We start from the raw sequence: 21,735 nt of genomic DNA, 5'->3' as shown, positions 1-21,735 counted from the left end.
GACGGGTGCTGCTACGGCCATGGCTAAAAGGCTGCAAAGAGTGAGGAGGGAGGTGACTTTGATGGATAGCATTTTGGGTAATGGTCAGAAGAGGATGGGATATTGGTGATAGATGAGGTGGATCGAATGGGAGCGCCCCATTGTTAAATATCTTCCCGGGGCTGGATTGGAAGGTGTCCGTACATTGACACGGTGAAGCGAGTATAGGTGAATTCTTACTCGCGGGATGATCCAATTCAACTAGCGATTCGGCAGTGGAGATTACTGCAAGATTAGGATTTCAAAGAGACGACTGCAGGTGGAAGAAATGATCCACAAGTATAGAGCTTATTGATGCACCGAAAAGGCAATTCTTACTCTCTGGGGGCTCGAGTCACGAGTCCTTCAACGCCATCGCCACGGCAGACGGGAGCAATACGGTCGAATCAATCTTTCTTTGAGGTCTGGGTAAGTTTCGGCTTGGGAGTTCCCGAGACAAAGGACCGACCTGCTCGGGAGTCGGGTAGAGCGTCGATCCATACGTGAACTCCGTACGATTGCACGTGAACCGTCTCGGTGCACTTACCATAAACGTACTTCAATAAGGATATACTCGGAAGGACCGGGGTCAACGGAAGCCTAATGACGGGATGACGGGACCAGCGAACCGAGATAATGCATTCAGACGATCGAATCTGACTGCGAATGGATGGACTGATTCCTCGAATGTTGTAGGCAGAGGGGTTGTTAGGTCGATAGGTCCCTTCTGGTTGATTGTGAATCCGTGATGTTGAAAAAGGATACCGATCGATTCCGAAGTGTTGCTGAGATCCAGCAAACCGTTGCTTATGCAAGTGGAGCTCTGCTAGTTCCAACCTAACTCTATACGTGAAGCATGAATTATGCAGAGGACTTTGCAGGGCTGAATTGATATCGTAGCATAAATTCCATAGTAGGTAGATAGATGCAAGTTTCTCTCAACTGCCTCCAAACATATCCAGACCGCTTCGGTGGGTCACATGCGGTTGAACGGGAATTTCTAATGACAGAATGGTCGAGGATTCTCAACTTTGAAAACGCATATTATAGATATTTCGTGTGCCCCTCCTGATAGAATAGGTAGAGTAGTTCCAGCAAACGCCGTCTCTATGACAGGGGCTAACATTCCAGTTTATACGACAGAATTTGGGAATTATGTACCTTCCAGGTAGTTAAGTACCTAGTGAAGTTACCTACTATACCAAATAACTAAGTTACCTGCCTGCATCTTACTAATCCCATGCCGCGGCCTGGCAGGTTCTTCAAGGTCGCCCCCAAGTACGGCTGACCAATCAATGGTTGGCCGGATGATTGAACGGAGATCAGACCACGCTGCACTTCTTGGCACTGCGGGTCGGCCGATCCGCAGACTTGCCAAAAGAACATGGCCAGATTTCCATTGAAAGAGCCAATCTGTCCACTTCTTCGTTGAAAATCGAAGGATGATGCTTGTGTCGATTTCGCTCATTCTTTGATTTATCCCCGACCTCATCAGCCTCGATCATTGTTGTATGACCTTGAAGCACTGGGTGGTGACACTGTAGAAAGGTCGTGCAACTGATTCAACCCAGCGTCAAGTGTTTTGGTCTCATTGCCGATTCTTCCACTTTTCAGCGCCACTTGGGGAAACCGCCTGCGCAACAACTGCAATTTCCCAACCGCCAGGCGATCTATACGGGTTACATACCCACAGCTACTGCAATTGCTTCTTCTTCCTCTTTTGATTCACGCAAATTCCTCGACATAATGCGTTCAGCGGCAGGCGTGTTTTACGCGGCCGTGTTCGCTCTGTCTCATGTTGCTCATGGCAGCAGTCAAGCATCAGCGAGTGGAGACTCGATGAACACATGCGCGGTAGGTCCGCTTATCCATCTTTGAAAGATCAAAGGCACAGGATGAGTGTCCTTCCGTACCCCCAAGAAGCAAAACTGACATATGGACGTCTCGGTCAGATTGACCCTACCGCCATGGTGTCCGATGCCTGTGTCTCGTACGGCACGATCAACAAACTCAATGACGATCTTTATACCCTGTTGCAATCGATCACCTCCGAGACCGACTTCTTTTCATACTACCGACTCAACCTATTCAATAGTGAATGTCCCTTCTGGTCAGATTCAAGTAGCATGTGTGGTAACATCGCCTGCTCCGTGAACACTATTGAATCCGAAGAAGATATCCCGCTGGTCTGGCGGGCCGACGAACTGAGCAAGTTGGAAGGTCCCAAGGCAAATCACCCACCTCGACAAGTACAAGCTCAACGTCCAGAGAAACGACCTTTGCAGGGAGAGCTCGGAGAAAATGTTGGCGAGAGCTGCGTGGTGGAATACGACGATGAGTGTGATGATCGGGACTACTGCGTCCCCGAGGATGAGGGTTCCGCGGGCAAGGGTGACTATGTCAGTCTGGTGGATAACCCTGAGCGCTTCACTGGGTACTCTGGACCCGGTGCGCATCAGGTGTGGGACGCGATCTACCGTGAGAATTGTTTTGTGAAGGCCGCGGCCGAGGGCCAAGTCTTGAGCTCTCCCCTGGGCGGACTGGGTGCTGTACAGGCAGCCTCGGATTTCCGAAACGTACTGCAGAAAGAGGCGCAGCGTCCAGACGCCTCGCTGGACAACGAGTGTCTGGAGAAACGGGTGTTCCATCGGCTCATCAGTGGAATGCATGCTTCCATCTCTACCCATTTGTGCTGGGACTATCTCAATCAGACCACTGGCGAGTGGCACCCTAATCTGCAGTGTTTCAAGGAGCGGCTCTATGAGCATCCCGAGCGAATCTCCAACATGTACTTCAACTACGCGTTGGTGTCACGAGCGGTCGCGAAACTACGCAAGCACCTGCAAAATTACACTTTCTGCACAAGCGAACCGGAGCAGGACATCGACACCAAGCAGCGGGTCAATCAATTGACTGAGATTCTCTCACGACCCCCTCAGATCTTTGACGAGCAGCTGATGTTTCAAGACCCCATGGCGCAAGGGCTCAAGGAGGACTTCCGCAACCGCTTCCGCAATGTCAGCCGGCTGATGGACTGTGTGGGTTGCGACAAGTGCCGCCTCTGGGGCAAATTGCAAGTCAACGGATATGGCACGGCTCTCAAGGTGCTCTTTGAGTATGACGAGACGAAGAATGGCGAGAACCCACCCCTGCGACGGACCGAGCTCGTCGCTCTGGTCAATACACTGGGTCGCATCTCTCACAGCATTGCCGCTGCTCGCAGTTTCCACGAGGCTCTGGCGGCCGGACACGATCGCGCCTTCCCGTTGCGACACTCTGCTCCCTCCACCCACAATCACGTTGAGGCCCGGAAGGAAAGCAAGGAAGCCAAAAAGTTGTTCCACGATGGCACGGGCCAGTTCTATTACGAGAATGACGATGGCGATTTCATTTACGGCCGTGAGAAAGTGGATCGCTTGCCGTGGGAACGTCCTCCTCGTAAACCGGACGCGACCGACTTCGACGATATGAAGACCGAGTTCCAGATGGTCTGGGATGTGACGATGTATGTGTTGCGGAGCTGGATGGACATTCCTCGCACGTTGTAAGTTTTCATTGTTTGACACCGCACGCCTTTCTTTGTTCGCAGTTGGCTAACTCGGTTTCCGCAGATATGAGATCATCTCCTGGGAAGCTCAACGCCTTTGGGCATTTTGGCTGGGACTGCCTGTGCCTCCTCGTCCCTGGAAGCTCAAGCTTCCCACAGAAACTGCTCGACGTTCTCCTGTCGACTCTCACGGTGAACTTTGAGTTCCCTCTTTTCCTTCCCTCAGATATCCAATCTTCTCCTGCGACCTTTCATTTCTTTTCGTCGCTAGGATGATCTTCCTGTACATAAAATTGCGTACCACGCGTCTCATTCTGTTGCGGTGTTCCGGATGCTCCATTTGATGATCATTTGTTTTGTCTGGGTTTGGCCTATCTTTCCAATTGCAGTGCCGCCATTTCATCACTGCACTTGTCGCGCCGTCTGATGTTGATTATTGTCTTTGGGCATTTGCACGAATATTGCATATTCGCGTGTACTTTGAACTCAACAGTACCACTCCATTAGATCTAGTATTAAATCATTGGATGTCCGTCGAGTTTATAGAAGACTAGTTTCAAATCGGTGATAGACCTTGCTTGACAAGCTTCACTAGTCACGGCGAATACGGAGATTCCTTCTTCAGGCAAGTACTCTCTGGCAGGTTCTTCGTTGTTTAAGTAAGTAGTATTTCGAAGCATTTATCCACCGAAATCTCTGTCCGTCCGAATGTATTTTGCTCTGGATACTTGTCTCATTCATTAGTGTTCGCCCTCGGCGCTTGCGTCGACCCTCGGGATCTTTGCCGCGGCTGGCCAGCGACTTGGAGGAACTGTACATACGGACTACGGAGTATGGAGTCTATGGACCTGTTGACCGGTCGCTGGTTCGCCACCGCGAAAATTTTCTACGCCTCTACGCCGCTAAATGGAGTCTTCTACCTTATGCAATACTACTGCAAGACAACGACCGGGTTTGCTTTTCATTCAGACAAACCCCATCCTCGTCACTGGTCAGGGCTAACATTCGACTTGTTGTGTTCCTGGTGAGCCGATCACCTGATCTCTGCGTGGACTTGCCCCCCAAATCGGCCAACGCCGACATCCTCGGCTTCTTCTCCACTGCCGGCCACATGCACATCCCTTCCCCGGGCCCATCGAAACGTTCTGAATTCGTCCAACGACAGCAAGAGTAAAGACAGCCGTTCCACTTGATCTCGTCCGGCACAAAGTCAAAAAGGCACTCTCCCAATCGTGACTACGGGGGTTGTTCCTCTTAGTCTGACAGCACCGTGACTCTGGTGTGAGTCTCTCCCGTTTCCGCCTTCTCGCTTCTCCGCCTCTTCTTCTTCCCCCATACTTCCCATTCAGTATCGATCCACTTCCACTCTCCACCACCTTCTACAACCACCGCCCTTGGCCCTCGCAGAGCTCATCCCCTTGCACGAGCTCTTCGATTACCTGTGAATCACACTGCCTGCATTGGGCCCGATGCAAGTTTGATCTCGATCATGGCGTCGGTGTCGCCTCCCAAGCCCTGGGAGAGAGCAGGTGCCGCGGCTGGTCAGTTATTCACCGTCTTCTCGCTGCTTCCGCCAATCGAGCGCGCAGCATCCTCATGCATTTGGATCGGAATTCCTGCCTACATCCATTTACCACCTCTGTCTCCTTTTGCATCCCTATCACTCTCCTTGGCACCTCCTCTGATCTAACATCGGCTCGTGCGACAGGTTCTGCTGCTCCCGCAAGTTCAACCGCTATGACCTCGACCTCGCCGTCCGCGGCTGGCCCCGCGGCAACGAGCACCTCCAGCGCGCCCGCGCTTCCCTCACGTCCGAGTACTCTCAGCACAACAGTCAACTCAAATGCGGCCACATACTCACCCTACGGTGCGTCGCGCTTCGGTGCGACAACGCCATATGGAGGATATGGTGGCTACGGTGCCTACTCATCCCCCTATTCCCGATTCGGCTCCATGGGCTCCATGGGCTCCATGTACGGCGGCTACGGGGGCATGGGTGGCATGTATGGCGGTATGGGAGGCATGTATGGGGGCATGCCAGGGCAGGATCCCAACGATCCCAATAGCTTGACCCAATCTTTCAGTCAAAGCACGCAGGCGACCTTTCAGATGATTGAAAGTATCGTGGGGGCATTTGGCGGCTTTGCCCAAATGCTCGAGAGCACGTATATGGCTACACATAGCTCGTTCTTCGGTAAGTCTGGGTGCTCGAAACAGCTATGGACTCCATGAACATGTTCACTGATTTGAATGAATAGCAATGGTCTCCGTCGCAGAGCAGTTTGGCAATCTGCGCAATACCCTCGGCTCGGCCCTGGGGATTTTCACAATCATTCGCTGGTTCCGAACACTCATTGCCAAAATCACCGGTCGGCCACCTCCAGCGGATGCCACAGCACTCACTCCCGCTGCCTTTGCCGCCTTTATGGGTGGTCGTTCCGCGTCCGGGACCCTCCCTGATGGCTCGCCTGCTCCGGCCAAGCCATCCAAGAAGCCGTTCTTCATGTTCCTGATTGCTGTCTTTGGTCTACCTTACCTGATGGGCAAGTTGATCAAGGCCCTTGCTCGCTCCCAGGAGGAGGAGGCCAAGCGTCGACAGCAGATGATCGGACCCAACGGCGAGCCACAGAGCGGGGTGATGGACCCTGCTAAACTGGACTTCTGCCGTGTCCTGTATGACTACTCTCCTGAGACGCAGGAGAGCAACGGTATTGACTTGGCCGTGAAGAAGGGAGACATCGTTGCTGTTCTAAGCAAATCTGATCCCATGGGTAACGCGTCTGAGTGGTGGCGTTGCCGTGCCCGTGATGGTCGTGTTGGCTACCTGCCTGGTCCATACCTGGAGACCATTCAGCGACGTCCAGCACAGCAGGCCATCACAACAGGCAGCGAGCCTGCCACACGGACCAGCACGATGAAGAGCAGTGCCGCCCACGAGCGCACCCAGAGCCTGACCACCCTTACCAAGCCGGCGAATGAGCAGCCACCACAGCTCAAGGGCAAGATGGGTGACATCACCCCTGAGAGTTTCCAGAAGAGCACCTTCTACTCTTGAGAGAGGTCTATACACCTTGGCGGCTTTAGTCTGACATGATCACTTTGGGACGAAGCGAACACTTGAATCATGAATTTATCTGTTTCCTGGTTTCTACGAAGTTGCGGATACTTCCAAAAGCTTTCTCTGTGTGTGTCTCTTTCTCTCTCAACTCTTCGCCTCTCTGCCGTCTTCCCTCTCCACCTTCTATATTGTCTCTCATCTCTCTCAACCTTTGCATTTTCCGCAAATACCTTGCTCTTACATACGGGATCCCAACGTCGTGAAACCTTTTCCTTATATCTCTGGTGCATTGCATTAGTCATGCAGTGAGGCATGGCAGACTTGGTTACCTCTGGGTTCTTGCGGGTAATCATTCCACCTGCACCTCGTGTATTTGGATGGGATCTTTTTTCTTTTTTCCGTCATCGAAGTCTTTGGATTCGATTTGGTCTGGTTTAGCGATGCTTATACTCCTGGGATTTACTGTTACTGTATATTTCACACCAGCGCGATCTACGTTGAACAATCAAGATACGACATTATAATGTCCATCCATCTGATACTTTCCATATCGGTATAATCAAGAGCCGCGAACTGCACGTACTGCGCGATACAGCCACTAACTGCTATATGAAACTGGAATCGCCCAGGCTGCTCCATGACAACCCTAGGCTGATACAGATGACTCGTGGGTCGATTGCTCAGTACCTTAGACAGACACTCGGTATATTCTTGTGAAAGAATAGGTAAGTTTGGCCATGGGCATTCAACACTTCATTCACTCCCAGGCGAGAATCTTGACAAGAGACCTCTCGCCACGCCATCTTTTCACTTGCACCCACCTCCAGCTCAACTCTCCACTAGAGGACAATCAGACCAGGGCTGCCTCAGAATCCCTTGGACGAGGCATCCATGAGCATGATTAGATCTCCAAGTGTTGGCTCTCTACAGGCTGTGTCGGGCAGAGGGGGTTTGGCCTCATTCGGATCAAAGTTCAACACAAGCTTTCGCGGAGTGGAAGAACGGACTTTCAACGTTGATGTGTGTGCTTTAATTTACAAGCACATGCTCTTCTTAGCAGGTGAAGATGGAAGGGGATATCCGGAGCGACTTCCTCTGAAGAATACGGAAGTTCTGTCTCAGCTCCCTCCTGGCAATCTTTCCATGTCCACCCGAGAACCTGAGGCAGAACAACTCCTCGTTGCAATTGCACGAGAGAGAAAAGAACGGTAGGTAAAACGCGAGTCTGACACTCGCAGTTAAGTTTGTCTAGTCGACCGCTTTGGTTCTAAAGCGTGCAGTAGTGCATAAACTATGTTGTTTACCTGCCGCGTCAGATGCAATCGAATCAAAATTCAACACAGCATGAGGGTCCAAGTTGCAAAAGCCAATCCCGCCACGGCTCGCATACCTCCTGTTGGCATGCACCTGCGCTGCAGCAGTCGCTGCGGGTTGAAAAAGTCAAGGGCGATGGCCGTAAATAAGGCCCCCGTCCTGATCTGTGCAAGTTAAAGAGACAATTCCAAGGCCAGGCAGGGGTCTGAAAATCGAGTCGGAAGAGCACCTCGTTTTCCTCCCTTCACTCATTACAATATGCCTTGGTGGAAAACGGTCGCCGCCACGCTGTTGGCAGCCTCGTCGCAGGCATGGGCCTCGACAGCGTGTCGCTGCTTTCCAGGCGAAAAATGCTGGCCCTCCGAGACAACGTGGGCTCGGTTCAATCGCACGGTCGAGGGCCATTTGGTGAAGACTGTGCCATTGGGTACACCTTGTCATGCACCCAACTATGATGCTGTCACTTGTGCCACCCTCAAGTCTGGATGGCTTCTTCCCGAGGAACAGTATGTGCCCTCGTTCAATCATGCGCTCATAGTATCTAGGCTGAGACAGGGCGTGTGCTCGATCCGATCGCCTTGCTGTTCGTCTTGCTGACTTTCTTCGCTCACATAGTTATGACGACTCGTCGTCCGTGATGGCCCCATTCTTTGCCAATGGCACCTGTGATCCGTTCCATCCCGTCTCCAAGCCTTGTCTGATGGGCAATTACGTGAGCTACAGTGTCGACGTTGGTCGTCCGGAGCATATAGCTGCTACGATTCGATTTGCTACAGAGCACAATATTCGTGTTGTCGTGAGGAACACCGGCCACGATTATAACGGTCGATCTACAGGAGCTGGTGCCCTAGCTATCTGGACCCATCATCTGAAAGACCTGTCGATTCACGATTACCATGACCGCCATTACCAGGGCAAAGCCATCACTATGGGCGCGGGGGTGCAAGGCTTCGAAGCGTATGAGCTAGCAGATGCCCAGGGGTATCAGGTTGTCGGTGGTGAATGTCCCACTGTCGGGTTGGCCGGCGGTTACTCTCAAGGTGGTGGTCATTCTGCGCTGGCGTCGCGGTACGGCCTGGCAGCGGATCAGGTGCTGCAATGGAAAGTCGTCGATGGCACAGGGCGAATCATGACTGCAACAAGAGATAACGAACATTCGGATCTATTCTGGGCGTTGAGCGGCGGAGGTGCTGGTACCTATGGAGTTGTATTCTCCATGACCTCCAAGGCGTATTCGGCGACTCCAGTCTCTGGTCTTAATCTGACCTATACTGCTGCTGGTCTCTCGTCGGATGCCTTCTACGAGACCATCGAAGTGTTTCATACAGTTCTGCCTGCTCTCGTCGACGCCGGAGCAATGTCCATATGGTACTACACCAACGCCTTTTTCTCCATTTCGCCCATCACTGCTCCGAACATCCCAGTTTCCCAGCTGGTTGAGCTCCTCAGACCCTTCACCGACCACTTGGACCAGCTCAAGATCAAGTACAGTATGAGCGCGAACCAATTCGACTCGTACTACGCCCAATACAAGGGCATGCAGGGCTTGATCGAGGTAGGCACCGCCCAATATGGTGGCTGGCTCGTGCCCCGATCCGTCGTTCAAGACAACAACAAGGCCTTGGTCAAGGCCTACCGCAATATCACCGAGAGCGGTGCTACCTTTATTGGCGTGGGACTGAATGTCTCCAAGAAAGTTGCCGGCAATGTCCACAATGCCGTTCTCCCTGCCTGGCGCGACGCACTGATCGATACTACTCTCACCACACCCTGGAATTGGACGGACTCGGCCCTGATGCTGGAAAGACAGCGCCAAATGACAGAAGACTTCATTCCTCAATTGAGAGCTCTCTCTCCCGAATCAGGTGCCTACATGAATGAGGTTCGTACATTGAAGGGAGAAAATCAAGACCGGTCGACCCTGCAAGGCCACTTGCCCATTCTCAGCAACCCCTTGCGAAAGCACAGATTCACGATACTAACTTATTTCGCGAGATAGGGTGATTTCCGTCAACCGGACTTTCAAAGTGTTTTCTACGGTCCCAACTATGCGGCTCTTCGTAAGATCAAGGCAAAATACGATCCGCACAATATCTTCTATGGCAAGACTAACGTGGGCTCTGACGAGTGGCGCGAGCGCGATGACGGGCGCCTCTGTCAAGTGTCCCAGTGGCAGGCGGATTGGCCAGAATTCGGCACGGTGGGAGCATTGGAGCTGTAGCTTTGCTACCTTCCTCCTAGGGAGTATCGTGGCTGGGAATTATCGATTCGATGGGTAGATTCTTGGCAAGGAACAAGGATGATTCGTGATGGTCGATCAGAAGGATCTTGGCGGACGTGAACTTTTCCGATTCACTATTGTACATATGAACTTATACCGTCATCAACATGCTGGCATTCTTGTACCAGGTGAGCAGCGGGTTCTCTCCATTCCTTGTCTCCGTGTCCTCAATGTAAGCCCATCGGCGCACAAAATCCTCATGTGTCGTGACCTGGGTCAATTTCCCCGTGATGGCCCGATACATGTCTTCGATCACATTGAAATCAGTGGGGAAAAAGATATCAAAGTACCCTTGATGGACCTGAGCGAGAAGGAGGGTTCGAAAAAGAAAAATCAGTCCCGAAGCCAAATCCAAAAATCCAAGTCGTGAAAAAAGGGCTTTGCAAACTCACAAATGGGGTCGTGACCGGCACGGTCTGCCGTTGATACCGAGTTTGTACCACTGGCGCATTCAAGCCAGGAACTGCATCCGGCAAGAAATCAAAGTCACTCGATACGAGACGATGGGCTGGGAAGAATTGATTCAACACATCGAAGAATTGCATCAGTCTGGTAGGAATATATTCTGGAGACGAGAATTCCTTTCGGAATGGCCCTGCGGATCGAAGATTACGCAGATACCAGGGTCCTAGGGGGCTAGGGAAAGGGCGGCGCGCCGCGGCTTGACGGACGCGCAAAAAGCGAGCGGCGACCGGATCGAGTTGGGTGTTGTAGTATTCGTGGAAATCGCCGTTGGCGTCGATGAGCACTCCGCCTTGTTGCGGGGTTTGTGTACGGGCATCATAGCGGATGGTGTCGTGACCGAAGTTGTCGAAGACTTCCAGGGCGAGGAAAAAGCATGGCGAGTGCACGTAAGTGTCCCAGTCGAAGATGGAGCGATTGATGATTTCGACTCGTTCTCGATGGCCCTTGGAGCTCAGGGTATCGAGCAAGTTCTTGGTTTGCAGGTCTGCGAGAGCCGGTGAGATCTCGATGATCTTGTACTTGGTACGCTGGTAGACTTCATAATCCGTGTCGCGAATGAAATCAAGAATGTTCAACATCATCGTTCCATTGCCCGCGCCCATCTCGTAGATGATCAGGTCGTGGTATGGGTACAGCGTGAGCTTGTAATTCGAGACCAAGTACCGCGCAATCGTCTCTCCGTAATAGGGCTTGAACAATTCTGTTGGTGTATGCCACAATTGTCTCGCAATGTCTGGTTTCTCCTCGTCGAGCTTGTCTTCGAACTCGGTGTATCGTTCACCCACCATTCGATGGAACGCAGGCCCGTCCTCGATCTGGTTGAAATCAAACGGTTCTCCCGGAGTAAAAATAGTCGCATGTTTTGAGAAATACCCATAATGAGGGTTGTAAAGACTATCTGCACCGATTTTGAGAAAGTCAGAAATGCAATGGAGGTGTTGCGCGCGCGCGATGAGGCTCCACTAGCTTCACTTTACCATCGATGAATTCTCGCGTCAACATCTTCACCTGTCGCGGTCGCTCGCGCCTGTTCTTCAAGTCTTTGGCTGTGACAGTTGGATACTGCCAGTATTCCTCGTCGATGTTCTTGGGGTAATCCCCTCGTTTCGTCCAGAGCATGCCATCGTCTTGGGATTTGCGCTTCGTGGGTGTGCGGCGTGTGAGAAACGTGCGCGTTTGACGTGAAATGGACGAGGGGGGCCGTCGAAGAGACTGACAGGCGGGATGTCGGAATAGCTGCCGCAGCAGCTGGTTCAGGACAGGTGAGTCCATGATGTTTGGCGACACGAGACCGGCTACAGCAATGAAGACCGGTGGATATGGGGTCAACATGGAGCTTTCTGTGGCGCCTGAGGCATGACTATCCTGATGCCTGAGGCCGACAATGGCACCTCCGACATCACTGGCAATGGAGAATTGACGCCGTCTACTTGAAGTTTTGAGCCGTTGCTTCTGTGACTGATAGAAGATTCCGTACAGTATAGAGGTATTTTTCTGTTCCTCTCAAATTCCATCTTCGTGGATTGCGTCTTTCAGACGGACGTCAGACGAGCTCCGCGCTTCGAGCGCTCTCTCTTAATGATCGATCGCCACCAAGAGCGATAAGTTCAACAAAGTCTTTCTTCACGAGGGCAAAAGGTCAATTTCCTGCGCATTAAAATGCCAGACCACACAACTTTATATGTTTGCTCGGCCTTCGTGGCAGGTGTCTCTGTGGCATTGATCTGCAAAGAATTACTGTCATCGCATGACCATGCCAAAGATTCCACGGCAGCAAATGAGCATCCAACAGAGGCGGTTGTTGCACGAACAGGACCTCCTGCGATCGTCGAAGGTATCCAAGGCTGCATAGGGAATACTCATCTCTTCCGCATTAAATCATTATCTGATGCGACAGGATGTGAGATTTTGGGCAAGGCCGAAGTAAGGACTTCTCGCCTTCCATCGAACACCCGAGTGGGTATTCTAATCTTAACGTTTGTTGGCTAGTTCTTGAACGGTGCTGGACAGAGTTCTAAAGACCGTGTGGCACTGAGTATGATCGAAATTGTAAGTTCATGATTCGCATGTCTATCAACAAGCTTAAGGAACTGACACATCACAGGCCGAAGAGAAGGGTATCCTGACTCCTTACTCCGGGGATACCATATACGAAGGCACATCGGGATCAACGGGGATATCTCTTGCAAGTCTCGCTCGAGCCAAGGGCTATCTAGCTCATATGTATGCATACCCACCCCCTCATCACAAGCGATACTCTCCCAGGCTTCAATTCTCACCCTGGCGAATAGCTGCATGCCCTCGGACCAGGCAATCGAAAAGTCCAATCTGCTTTTGAAGCTCGGTGCAATCGTCGACCGTGTGCCACCTGCGCCTATTGTCGAGAAAGAAAACTTTGTGAACCGCGCACGGGCACTGGCACAGGCACACACGGAATCAGCATCAGTCTCAGTCACCTCGGAGCAGGATGGTGGCCTCGAGACTCGTGAGATCGAAGTCCGGGGCCGCGGGTTCTTCGCCGATCAATTTGAGAATGAAGCCAATTGGCGCGCTCATCATTCAGGCACCGGCCCTGAAATCTACGCCCAGTGTAATGGGAAAATTGACGCCTTCGTTGCTGGCGCAGGGACTGGTGGCACTATCTCAGGCGTCGCACGGTATCTGAAGCCGTTACTGCCCAACATGACCGTTGTGCTGGCAGATCCACAAGGTAGCGGCCTGTACAATCGTGTGAGATACGGTGTGATGTTCGACACAAAAGAACGGGAAGGAACTCGACGACGACCCCAAGTTGATACGATTGTCGAAGGCATCGGAATCAATCGTGTTACAGCGAACTTTGAAGCTGGCAAGGAGCTTGTGGACGATGCGGTGCGTGTGACGGATGCTCAAGCCCTCGCTATGGCACGGTGGTTGGTGGAGAAGGATGGAATTTTCATCGGAAGTAGTAGTGCTGTGAACTGTACGTGTGCCGGTCGTCTTCAGTCGTCTCAGCGGATTCGAACTTGCTAACATATGACCATCACAGGTTTCGCCGCGGTCAAGACGGCACAGAAGCTGGGACCGGGTCACCGGATTGTGACCATGCTATCTGATTCAGGATCGAGGCATTTATCACGTTTCTGGGCTAAGGCCGGGGACGTTGGAGGGGCGATCGACACGAAATTGGAGGAGGTCCTTGCAGCGCGTGACGAGGACTTCCAATAAGCCTATCCAGAGAGAATCACCATGTACGATATACGGTAGGACTTACGAAAAAGGGATGTCGTTCCCTCACGAAGTGATAATTCCACCATCTCAAATTTGTAATCTGCCAAGTGGAGCGTTAGGACCGGGCTATGTGATGCCAAACACAGGAAGACGACTGCATGTCTTCATACTTCCAGGTGCGCCTTGCAAATATAAGCGGGATTACTGTCTACGAAGCCCGCTATCTGAAAAGATCAACCGTCCAACTATAAGTAGAAGCCGTCAGATTTCTTGACTTCCTCAGACTCCAGAAGTGGGTCTGTATCAAAATCACGGCGAGGCCTGTGGATGACGCTTACAAAGGCTATCGTACACTGGAGAGATAGAAAGAGAACCCGAAGTTGTTGAACTATTTACTCAATTCAGCAAGATGGCATTTTCTTTTGCGTATGGAGCGAGGAGATGATTACATGATGTGCGAAGAAAGGCTTACGAGTCTAGATGACTGCGCAGCCAAATCGACTGGGGTCTTCCCCGAAACGACCTTCATTCAGCACGATTCCCTGGTACCACTGCAAGATCGCGCTGAGTTCTTGTGCGGATGAATGCTGGCGAGTTACACGAAGATTGGTGGGTTCAGTTTCTCGGTCAACGTTATTCTCCAAGCCAGAGGGATGCTCGACGCTAAAGGTACCAACAACCAACAATAATGGTGTCTCGTCAGAGACACAACAACAATAGTTTAGGGGAACTTCTTTGGGATATACGCTTAGCGGGGGGCCTATCCCCTAGTTTACTTTTTTCCTCTTAGAGGGAGGCGTTCTGCCATCGCGGTGAAGTGACCCAATGTTGTATGATTTACGGCCGCCTAGCGTGGACTTTCCAACAGTAACGCTAGTCCGTAATCGGCTAGAGTCGATCTTACGGAGCTGATTATCAGGCTCTTTTATCTCCGCTGGCTGCGATACTAGCTGGCATAGCTGCGGATCTGGCTACGATGCTGGCTACGATACTGGTGTAAATCTGGCTGTATTACTGGCTCGGTGTTCACCATGTATAGGATTCAAAAGGTTGTTGTGGCCGCTGACGAGGCAAATCTCCAGTCCTAAGACCACTTTTGTCCTAGGGTGGCTAGTAGGATTGCTGCCACTATAGTATATGGGAAGCGACAATACAGCCTCCAGCAAGAGGTCATCGCTTATGTGCGTTTGTGCCTTGATGGTGGATGAGAGCCGGTGATGGCAACATATGTATCGCTGTGACATTGACCCTTTTGATTTGCAGATGGATGATACAGTGATTGACGGCCAAGATGGGTGGTTGATGGAGCTATCGAGTAGCGGCTTCCTGGTGGAAGCTACGGGTGTAAAAAGCGGCCGTTTCTGGCGCATCCAGGGGGGTCACATGTGGCGTCGAATTCAAAGGCCCTTGAAAGCGATATACGAGTTACTGACCAGCGAGCGCTGCTCACTTGGTACTTCTCATAAAAAACCGCGGAACTTGGTTGGTGATTTCCGAGGGGATCGTGAAAGACTTCGAGTTGGCGCAGGACTGTCCAAAAATATGGAGGATAACTTGGACGGAGAAGATGCACCGCTGAGTAGCATCACGTCATCAATGTCATTCACGACGTCGTCATCCTTATCCAAAAAATCTTCAAACTGGCGCCGGTGACTTTCCACCAGAGAGGGCGAAGAAGGCCGAGACGATGCTTTTACTCTAGGTGTCGTGGGAATGTCACGGTCGGACAAGCCTCTCTCGCTCACAATCGATGGACTTTGTGACTCCTCGTCATCACTATCACCTATTTCAATCCTCACCGTCTTGCTCTCTGTTTCATAGCGCACAGATACTGAGGAAGAGAGTTGGAATGGGACCGTGCTTTCGCCACTTTCTTGTTTGGAGAGCCAAATTTCATCACCAACCCAACGCCGGAACAACTCAGATTCAATATCGGACTGAGAGCGATTGGGCAGCTCAATCATGATAGCTCCCCATGAAAGCCCACTTTCTCGTGCTAGTGTGTTCAAAGTATCCGCTTCAGCCAAAGACCAGGACCATGGAGACTCATCAGAAAATGGGCGACGATCGCTCCAATGAATCTGATTCCACTGATAAATTTCTGATAATGTATGGCCCGGTAACGCTGCTGCTATGTCTTGCCAAGTCTGTTCTTGCACATAGCGCATGCGAACGATCAGTTTGGCCTCATCGGGCGTAAATTTGACGCTGGCTTTGATTGGCGATGAGCTTGGCCACCCCTGTGCAGCACCCGCAGGACTAGGAGATGCAGATGAGATTAAATTGTGTTTTGAGAAACCAATATCCACAGCTGGAGTGTTGCGTGATGGTGGCATTGATTCCGAGTGGTGCTGGTCGCGATCGTGATAGTCACGATCCGTGGCCGATGTCTTTTGCACGGACTGATTGGCTCGTGATGACGATTGGCGGCGGGAATCGACCGGTCGACTTCCATCGGGGCCTGTAAGGGCTGCCTTCCTAATTCGGGTGGTAGAGGCAGAGCTCCGAGTCTCTTGTCTGCCGGCTGTTGTGGTCTGAGATGGATTAGGCAATGGCGACGATGGCCATTGTTCCTGTAGTGGATCGTCCGATTCATCGCCTGCGCTGACTTCCGCAAAGGACCAGTCCCGCGTCGCCGGGCTAGACTGATACTTGCGTTTCGCATAGGGCCGGCTTTTGCTTGGTGAGGAAGCTGCCGTGCTTCGAGGCTTCTGTTCAGATCGTGGGAGGCGTCTTCGCGGAACGGTCCAAAGCGACCCGGAGCCCGGTGGAGAGGGCTCACGGAGAATCGTCGGAAGCTGAGGCGATGCAGCAACGGGCTGCCTGTTCGCACTAGGAGTTGCGAACAGCGGTGGCAGCTCAGGGGCCTGCCAAAGAGGATCAACCAGGTCAGCCAGTGGCCCCGGTGACTGCCAGTCTGTTGAAGCTTTGTCTCCCGGTCTTGGGGGGCTGGAGGCTATTCGTTCATGGCCCCGGTTCGAGAGTGGCTTCACCGAGTTGCGTAGTGAACTGGTCGTGTCCCCGACCGGGCAAACATCGAGCGATTCGGCTTCAGGGACCTCATCTTTATGATGTCCCAATGAAGAAGGCTCTTCGTCACGAACACTATCATCGTCGTCGGAACCGAATGGGTCTTCTGCCCAGGGGTCTAGCCTCTTTCCAACGTCGGTCTCCTCGAGCATGCTCTTCAAGTGGCCTCTGTTAACGACAATCTCGCCAGTTTCCAGATCAATCTCGTCGCCCACGTCCGAAAAGTCATTGCCGTATTTCTCAAAGATTCCCTCAAAGATTGACTTGAGACGCAAGTCATTCTGGGCGCGGGCAGCTTGTAAATCCCACTGCTGTGGAATTTCACTAGTTTGTGGTGATTTTGGGATTGAAGACACTCGCTGTCGCTTTCGTGGTCGCTCTCGGTGGTCACCCGGGTGACCATGATTATGTATGACCGTGTCTTCTGCCATGTCGCGTGATTTCAATGGTGTAGATAGAATTCGTTCAAGGCCAGTTATCAAGATTGTCCTTGAGCCGCGCGATCATGGACATGGGAATCGTGAAGAGAGATACAACATCGCGCAATAGCCCGGATTCGCACTCTTGTTGTGTAAATCTCAAAAAATCATATCGCAGGAGAACAACTCGTAGCACGGCATCGATGCGGCGGGGGACTCAAGGAGGTGATTCAAGTTCGCGACGGCCGCAATGCAGAAGCTCAAAAAATGTGGAAAAACAATCGGCATGACGTGCCCACCCAGCGCCGCCCTCATCCCCTCAACCGTCAATCTTCTTCCCCACACCGCGTTTCTCTCCGCAAACGGAGCCCCCAAGCGCAGTGGCTTTCAACATGATGTATTGTCAGAAGTGTCGGACGCCGCTGAAGCTGGATGGATCCTTGGAGTCACTTAATCCAGCTGCTTTTGAGCTGCTCGTCAGTAAGCTTCCGCCTGTCTTGACCCACGAACTCGTGCATGTGATTCGGCCAGCTAAGCTGTTGGTCCAGACTCTACAGGAAAGACAGCTCCCGGACAGAATACAATCTCCCCTGCTCGCCCAGCTCTTTCTTCAGATCGTCGCGCGACTTATGAACGAGCAGCTCAACATGCTACAGCTCCGGTTTACAAAAGATCGGTGCCTGCTCCACGATCGGGCACTCAACCACATCCACCTTCACTACCACGCGCTGAGAGCGGAAACATGTCGTTCGTGATGCTGACGGAATCCCAATTTGTACCTCCACCCACGGAGGAGAGTTTATCGCTACGGACCAAAGGCAAGAATGCACCGAGGCACGATGTTCAGAAACAGGACGGAACATTTGCCGACCAGGTTGACAAAACGAGCCGCTTGTTCGAGATCATTTCCTCGCGTTCCGACATCGATCATCCCATCTGTGTGGAATGCACAGACATACTTGTTGAAGCATTACAAAAACGTCTGGCCGGCTCGACAAAAGAACGAGATGCGTACATTTCATTTCTCAGGACACTGAATTCAGAGATCCCGTCTACGGAAGATCTGGAGGCGGCGGAGCAGTCGTTGCAAGAAAGCCTCAACGCTGAGCAACGTCTACTTGCAGAGCTCCAGTCGTTGGAAAGAGAAAAGGCGAAATTGGACGAGGAGATTGGAAGCTTGGAAGAAGAATCACAGCAATTGGACGCGGATGAAGAAGCCTTCTGGCGCGCCCGCAACAGCTTTGCCTTGACACTAGGAGAGTTTCAAACCGAGCGCGATGCACTGAATATGCGATACGACCACGACTCGCAGCAGCTGGAGCGACTGCAGCGTACCAACGTTTACAATGATGCATTCTGCATCGGCCATGACGGGTACTTTGGCACTATCAATGGGCTGCGACTTGGTCGGTTAGCGAATCCCTCTGTTGAATGGCCTGAGATCAACGCTGCATGGGGTCAGACTTGTCTGCTTCTGGCCACTATTGCAGAGAGGCTTGGCTTTCAGTTCCAGGGATATCGTCTGCGTCCCCTCGGCTCCACCTCTCGCATCGACAAGGTAGAGCTTCCCACACAGCCATCCGGAACAGCTTCCAACGAGCGCGGCAACCCCAAAATCACCCCATTGGACTTGTTTTCATCTGGCGACCTGCCGCTGAATCTACCCTGGTTACATCGCCGTTTTGACAACGGAATGGTTGCCTTCCTGGAGTGTTTACGCCAGCTTGGTCAGTTTGTTGCAACGACGCCCGCCCCTGTCGCGGCTCATCGTCGCGGACAGAGCAACGGGACTACAGGGCCAGGCTTGAAGTTGCCCTATGAAATCAAGAAGGATCGAATTGGGGATGCGAGTATCAAGCTTGGATTCAATCAGAATGACGAGACGTGGACCCGAGCTTGCAAATATACTCTGACCTGCTGCAAATTCTTGCTCGCCCACGCAAGTAATGTAGCAAGTGCAGGCTCAACTAACTCGGCGGCTGTTGCAGCTGCGGCCGTCGCCGCTGCCGACCAGGGTCGACAGCAAGCCTCGAGCCCTTCCAAGCCATCTGGCTGAAAGAAAAGTTGAATGGCTGATGACTGCCTCGCTCGGTCGAAGAGAACCGTGAAGTGAATTGACGCGAGTGAGGAACTCAATATCATGCCTAGCTTCTCGCGCTCTTTCATCTGTCGACCGTGCCCACGATGGCTGAGGTCCATCCGTCTCGTCTTCAAATTTGGAAAAAAAATTGCATAGTGTTCTGGGCACATACAGCACACCACAGTCATCATTCGGGCAGACAATCCCGGCGAGACTCTGATCGTCCGTTTTTTTTTTTATGTTGGTGATGATAATGATGGTGGAGTCACTACTGGGAAGACCGACCACTGCCTCAATACATACAGACATGAGGTGGATGCATTTCCTTGACTTTCCCTGTCGGACCTTTGCTGTCTGTCGATCCAGGCGCAAATTATCCTGGTTTACGCTCCTTCGTCTCCGGGGCTGACTCGTGTCATCTACCAGCCACGTACAGTCTATGCCGAACTCGTGGCCGTGAACAACGAGAACACGCAAGGTCAACTTTTCATTTCCATCCAGCCTGACTATCCTGCCTGGACTTTTTCAGACGGTCCCTGCGAGTGGGACCCGTAAATCCACATCTCTTTCTCCTGCTGCAGCGACGTTGTTACACTCAGCCACGATTCATCCTCGTCGTTGCACCCTTGTCTGTGATCCAGTCTGTGTCCTACATCCTAGTACCTGCATCCGATCCGAGCCGAATGAACGACGATCCGGGAGCCTATAGCTTTCCTGGCGGAGAATTTTTCCGCGCGGTTCAGTCGGCGCCTGCAGGATTTTAGTTCCGTAAAATGATGGGCGCGATGTAGATCGACTTTTGTCTGGCGTCAAGTGGTGCTTTTTCTTTTTCTTAGAACACAACTCCCAAATTCCTCTTCTACTCCGGTGCATAACTGCCTCCGTCCGTGTACCACTCCTAGTCGTCACTTGAATTGTTTCCTCTGAATTATCACGGTGTTCTCGTCCTGTTCTTTGTTGTCCGCCCGCTTGACTCCACCTTTGGTGTCGAACAGGTGAGAGAACTGGGTCAATCTTGCCCCCGGTCCCTGTCCCGTCTAGCGGCCCAAAGCCTCGTACACTCCACCAAAGTCCCTGTAGCGCGATGAGTTGGGGATAGGATCATCTCATACTGCTGGAGCCCAAACTTCAAGACCCTCCTAGCAACCGACCAAAGGACCAACAAAAGTCAAGCCACCCTCGGGAGGTCCGCTGGCGCGGCCCCACAAATGGAGCAGCGAACGCCTACAATCGACACCTTTCGGTGAGCCCTGAAATTCCGTCTCAGGATTGCCCCAATGGGTGTGTGACGGTGTGCTGCGCAGAAGACGCCGTTAGCACCCGGTATGGGGTGTATTGGAGTGGACATTCTCGGACCAAGAGCCCAACAGTCCCGCCCGCGTGCTCGGCGCTCTCCTGTGAGTTGCCATGGGCCATTTGCACCAGAGCCCCTACAAGATCTCTCTCTGACATTCGATTGGCAGACGCTGCGCTCTGGACGCGCAGCACAGGCCAGTGGTCAAGTACGAGGCCCAAGCATCAGGAGGCGGAGGGGGCTGACATGGGGCAGAGGTACAGGGCTGGTCCGGCTGATGCCCAGTACTTTTTTCGGTGTTCTCTTTTCTTTCTCTCGCCGGCGACTCTATCTGACGGCCAGCGCCTTGACCTTTCTTTCTGGGGGCATGGATACCGTGGAGACTAGAGAGAGCTGGACAAGGCCCCGGTCGATACTCGATAGTGTCCTCCACCAAGTCGCCTCCTCCTGAGTCCGTCTCCTTGAACTCCATCTGGTCGACTTTCCCTCCTTCTCGTTGTTTCAACCTGTGACTCCCCGGCGACAGGGGTCTTCCTCCCCGATCGCATCGAGTCATCGCGCCTGTAGGGGCGCTCTGGCTCCTCGTCAACATAGGCTTTTCAGCTCGAACTGCTGACCGCGCCACATCATGGACCTAACGTCTGGTCGTTGCATGGCCGGGGCCCGGGACCGGTCCCGGGCCCCGGTCCATACGACCCAGTGAGCACAGTTGACATCCATTTTTGCCGAATGACATCTCATACTTCCAGCCAAACGGCCGACAGGATCAAGGCCGAGGTCCGTCGTTCTTTTGCTGGAAAGACCGCCGCATGCGTCTACCGGGCAAGTCAGAGAAGTTGAACGTCGTGCGGGAAAGGCTAGATCCCTTTCTCCTTCTTACGCCGCGAACCCTCGCTGTTCTTGTGAGTTGCTGAACTCTACTTCTTCATAGAGTATTCCGTTTGGCTGGCGGGATACTGGACGGATTGACGATCAGGAGTACCCTGCCTGATTATGTTACCGTTCTTGGGGACCTTCGA

General features: G+C 52.4%; 8 protein-coding genes across 8 annotated transcripts; 6 read left to right on the top strand and 2 right to left on the bottom strand.

Annotated features, from left to right (window-relative positions):
* Positions 1 to 1,913: 1,913 nt before the first annotated feature.
* N7539_008353 (ER oxidoreductin) lies at positions 1,914 to 3,566 on the top strand (the record flags this gene model as incomplete). Its single annotated transcript, XM_056937953.1, has 1 exon — positions 1,914 to 3,566. One exon carries the CDS (start codon positions 1,914 to 1,916, stop codon positions 3,564 to 3,566), a length of 1,653 nt encoding a protein of 550 aa, XP_056787045.1.
* A 1,736-nt stretch (positions 3,567 to 5,302) lies between these two features.
* On the top strand, positions 5,303 to 5,797 carry N7539_008352 (uncharacterized protein; the record flags this gene model as incomplete). The annotated part of the gene is made up of 1 exon (XM_056937952.1): positions 5,303 to 5,797. One exon carries the CDS (start codon positions 5,303 to 5,305, stop codon positions 5,795 to 5,797), a length of 495 nt encoding a protein of 164 aa, XP_056787044.1.
* A 28-nt stretch (positions 5,798 to 5,825) lies between these two features.
* Positions 5,826 to 6,620, top strand: N7539_008351 (peroxin-13 family protein; the record flags this gene model as incomplete). The annotated part of the gene is made up of 1 exon (XM_056937951.1): positions 5,826 to 6,620. The coding sequence occupies one exon, from the start codon at positions 5,826 to 5,828 to the stop codon at positions 6,618 to 6,620; it is 795 nt and encodes a 264-aa protein (XP_056787043.1).
* Positions 6,621 to 8,195: 1,575 nt separating this feature from the next.
* N7539_008350 (FAD-binding oxidoreductase) lies at positions 8,196 to 10,158 on the top strand (the record flags this gene model as incomplete). The annotated part of the gene is made up of 3 exons (XM_056937950.1): positions 8,196 to 8,443; positions 8,553 to 9,819; positions 9,937 to 10,158. The coding sequence occupies 3 exons, from the start codon at positions 8,196 to 8,198 to the stop codon at positions 10,156 to 10,158; spliced, it is 1,737 nt and encodes a 578-aa protein (XP_056787042.1).
* Positions 10,159 to 10,309: 151 nt separating this feature from the next.
* Positions 10,310 to 12,015, bottom strand: N7539_008349 (class I SAM-dependent methyltransferase; the record flags this gene model as incomplete). Its single annotated transcript, XM_056937949.1, has 3 exons — positions 10,310 to 10,519; positions 10,611 to 11,518; positions 11,661 to 12,015. 3 exons carry the CDS (start codon positions 12,013 to 12,015, stop codon positions 10,310 to 10,312), a joined length of 1,473 nt encoding a protein of 490 aa, XP_056787041.1.
* Positions 12,016 to 12,342: 327 nt separating this feature from the next.
* Positions 12,343 to 13,890, top strand: N7539_008348 (putative cysteine synthase; the record flags this gene model as incomplete). The annotated part of the gene is made up of 5 exons (XM_056937948.1): positions 12,343 to 12,606; positions 12,673 to 12,732; positions 12,788 to 12,906; positions 12,975 to 13,645; positions 13,712 to 13,890. The coding sequence occupies 5 exons, from the start codon at positions 12,343 to 12,345 to the stop codon at positions 13,888 to 13,890; spliced, it is 1,293 nt and encodes a 430-aa protein (XP_056787040.1).
* Positions 13,891 to 15,353: 1,463 nt separating this feature from the next.
* On the bottom strand, positions 15,354 to 17,354 carry N7539_008347 (Myb-like DNA-binding domain protein; the record flags this gene model as incomplete). Its single annotated transcript, XM_056937947.1, has 1 exon — positions 15,354 to 17,354. One exon carries the CDS (start codon positions 17,352 to 17,354, stop codon positions 15,354 to 15,356), a length of 2,001 nt encoding a protein of 666 aa, XP_056787039.1.
* A 380-nt stretch (positions 17,355 to 17,734) lies between these two features.
* Positions 17,735 to 19,398, top strand: N7539_008346 (beclin 1; the record flags this gene model as incomplete). The annotated part of the gene is made up of 2 exons (XM_056937946.1): positions 17,735 to 17,822; positions 17,891 to 19,398. 2 exons carry the CDS (start codon positions 17,735 to 17,737, stop codon positions 19,396 to 19,398), a joined length of 1,596 nt encoding a protein of 531 aa, XP_056787038.1.
* Between the last annotated feature and the right edge of the window lie 2,337 nt (positions 19,399 to 21,735).

The sequence above is a fragment of the Penicillium diatomitis genome, assembly GCF_028827545.1.
Source record: "Penicillium diatomitis strain IBT 30728 chromosome Unknown utg000012l_segment0_segment0, whole genome shotgun sequence".
In the NCBI taxonomy this organism is placed as follows: Eukaryota; Fungi; Ascomycota; class Eurotiomycetes; order Eurotiales; family Aspergillaceae; genus Penicillium; species Penicillium diatomitis.
Note: the sequence above shows the minus strand (reverse complement) of the source record. Positions and strands in the feature narration are given on the sequence as shown.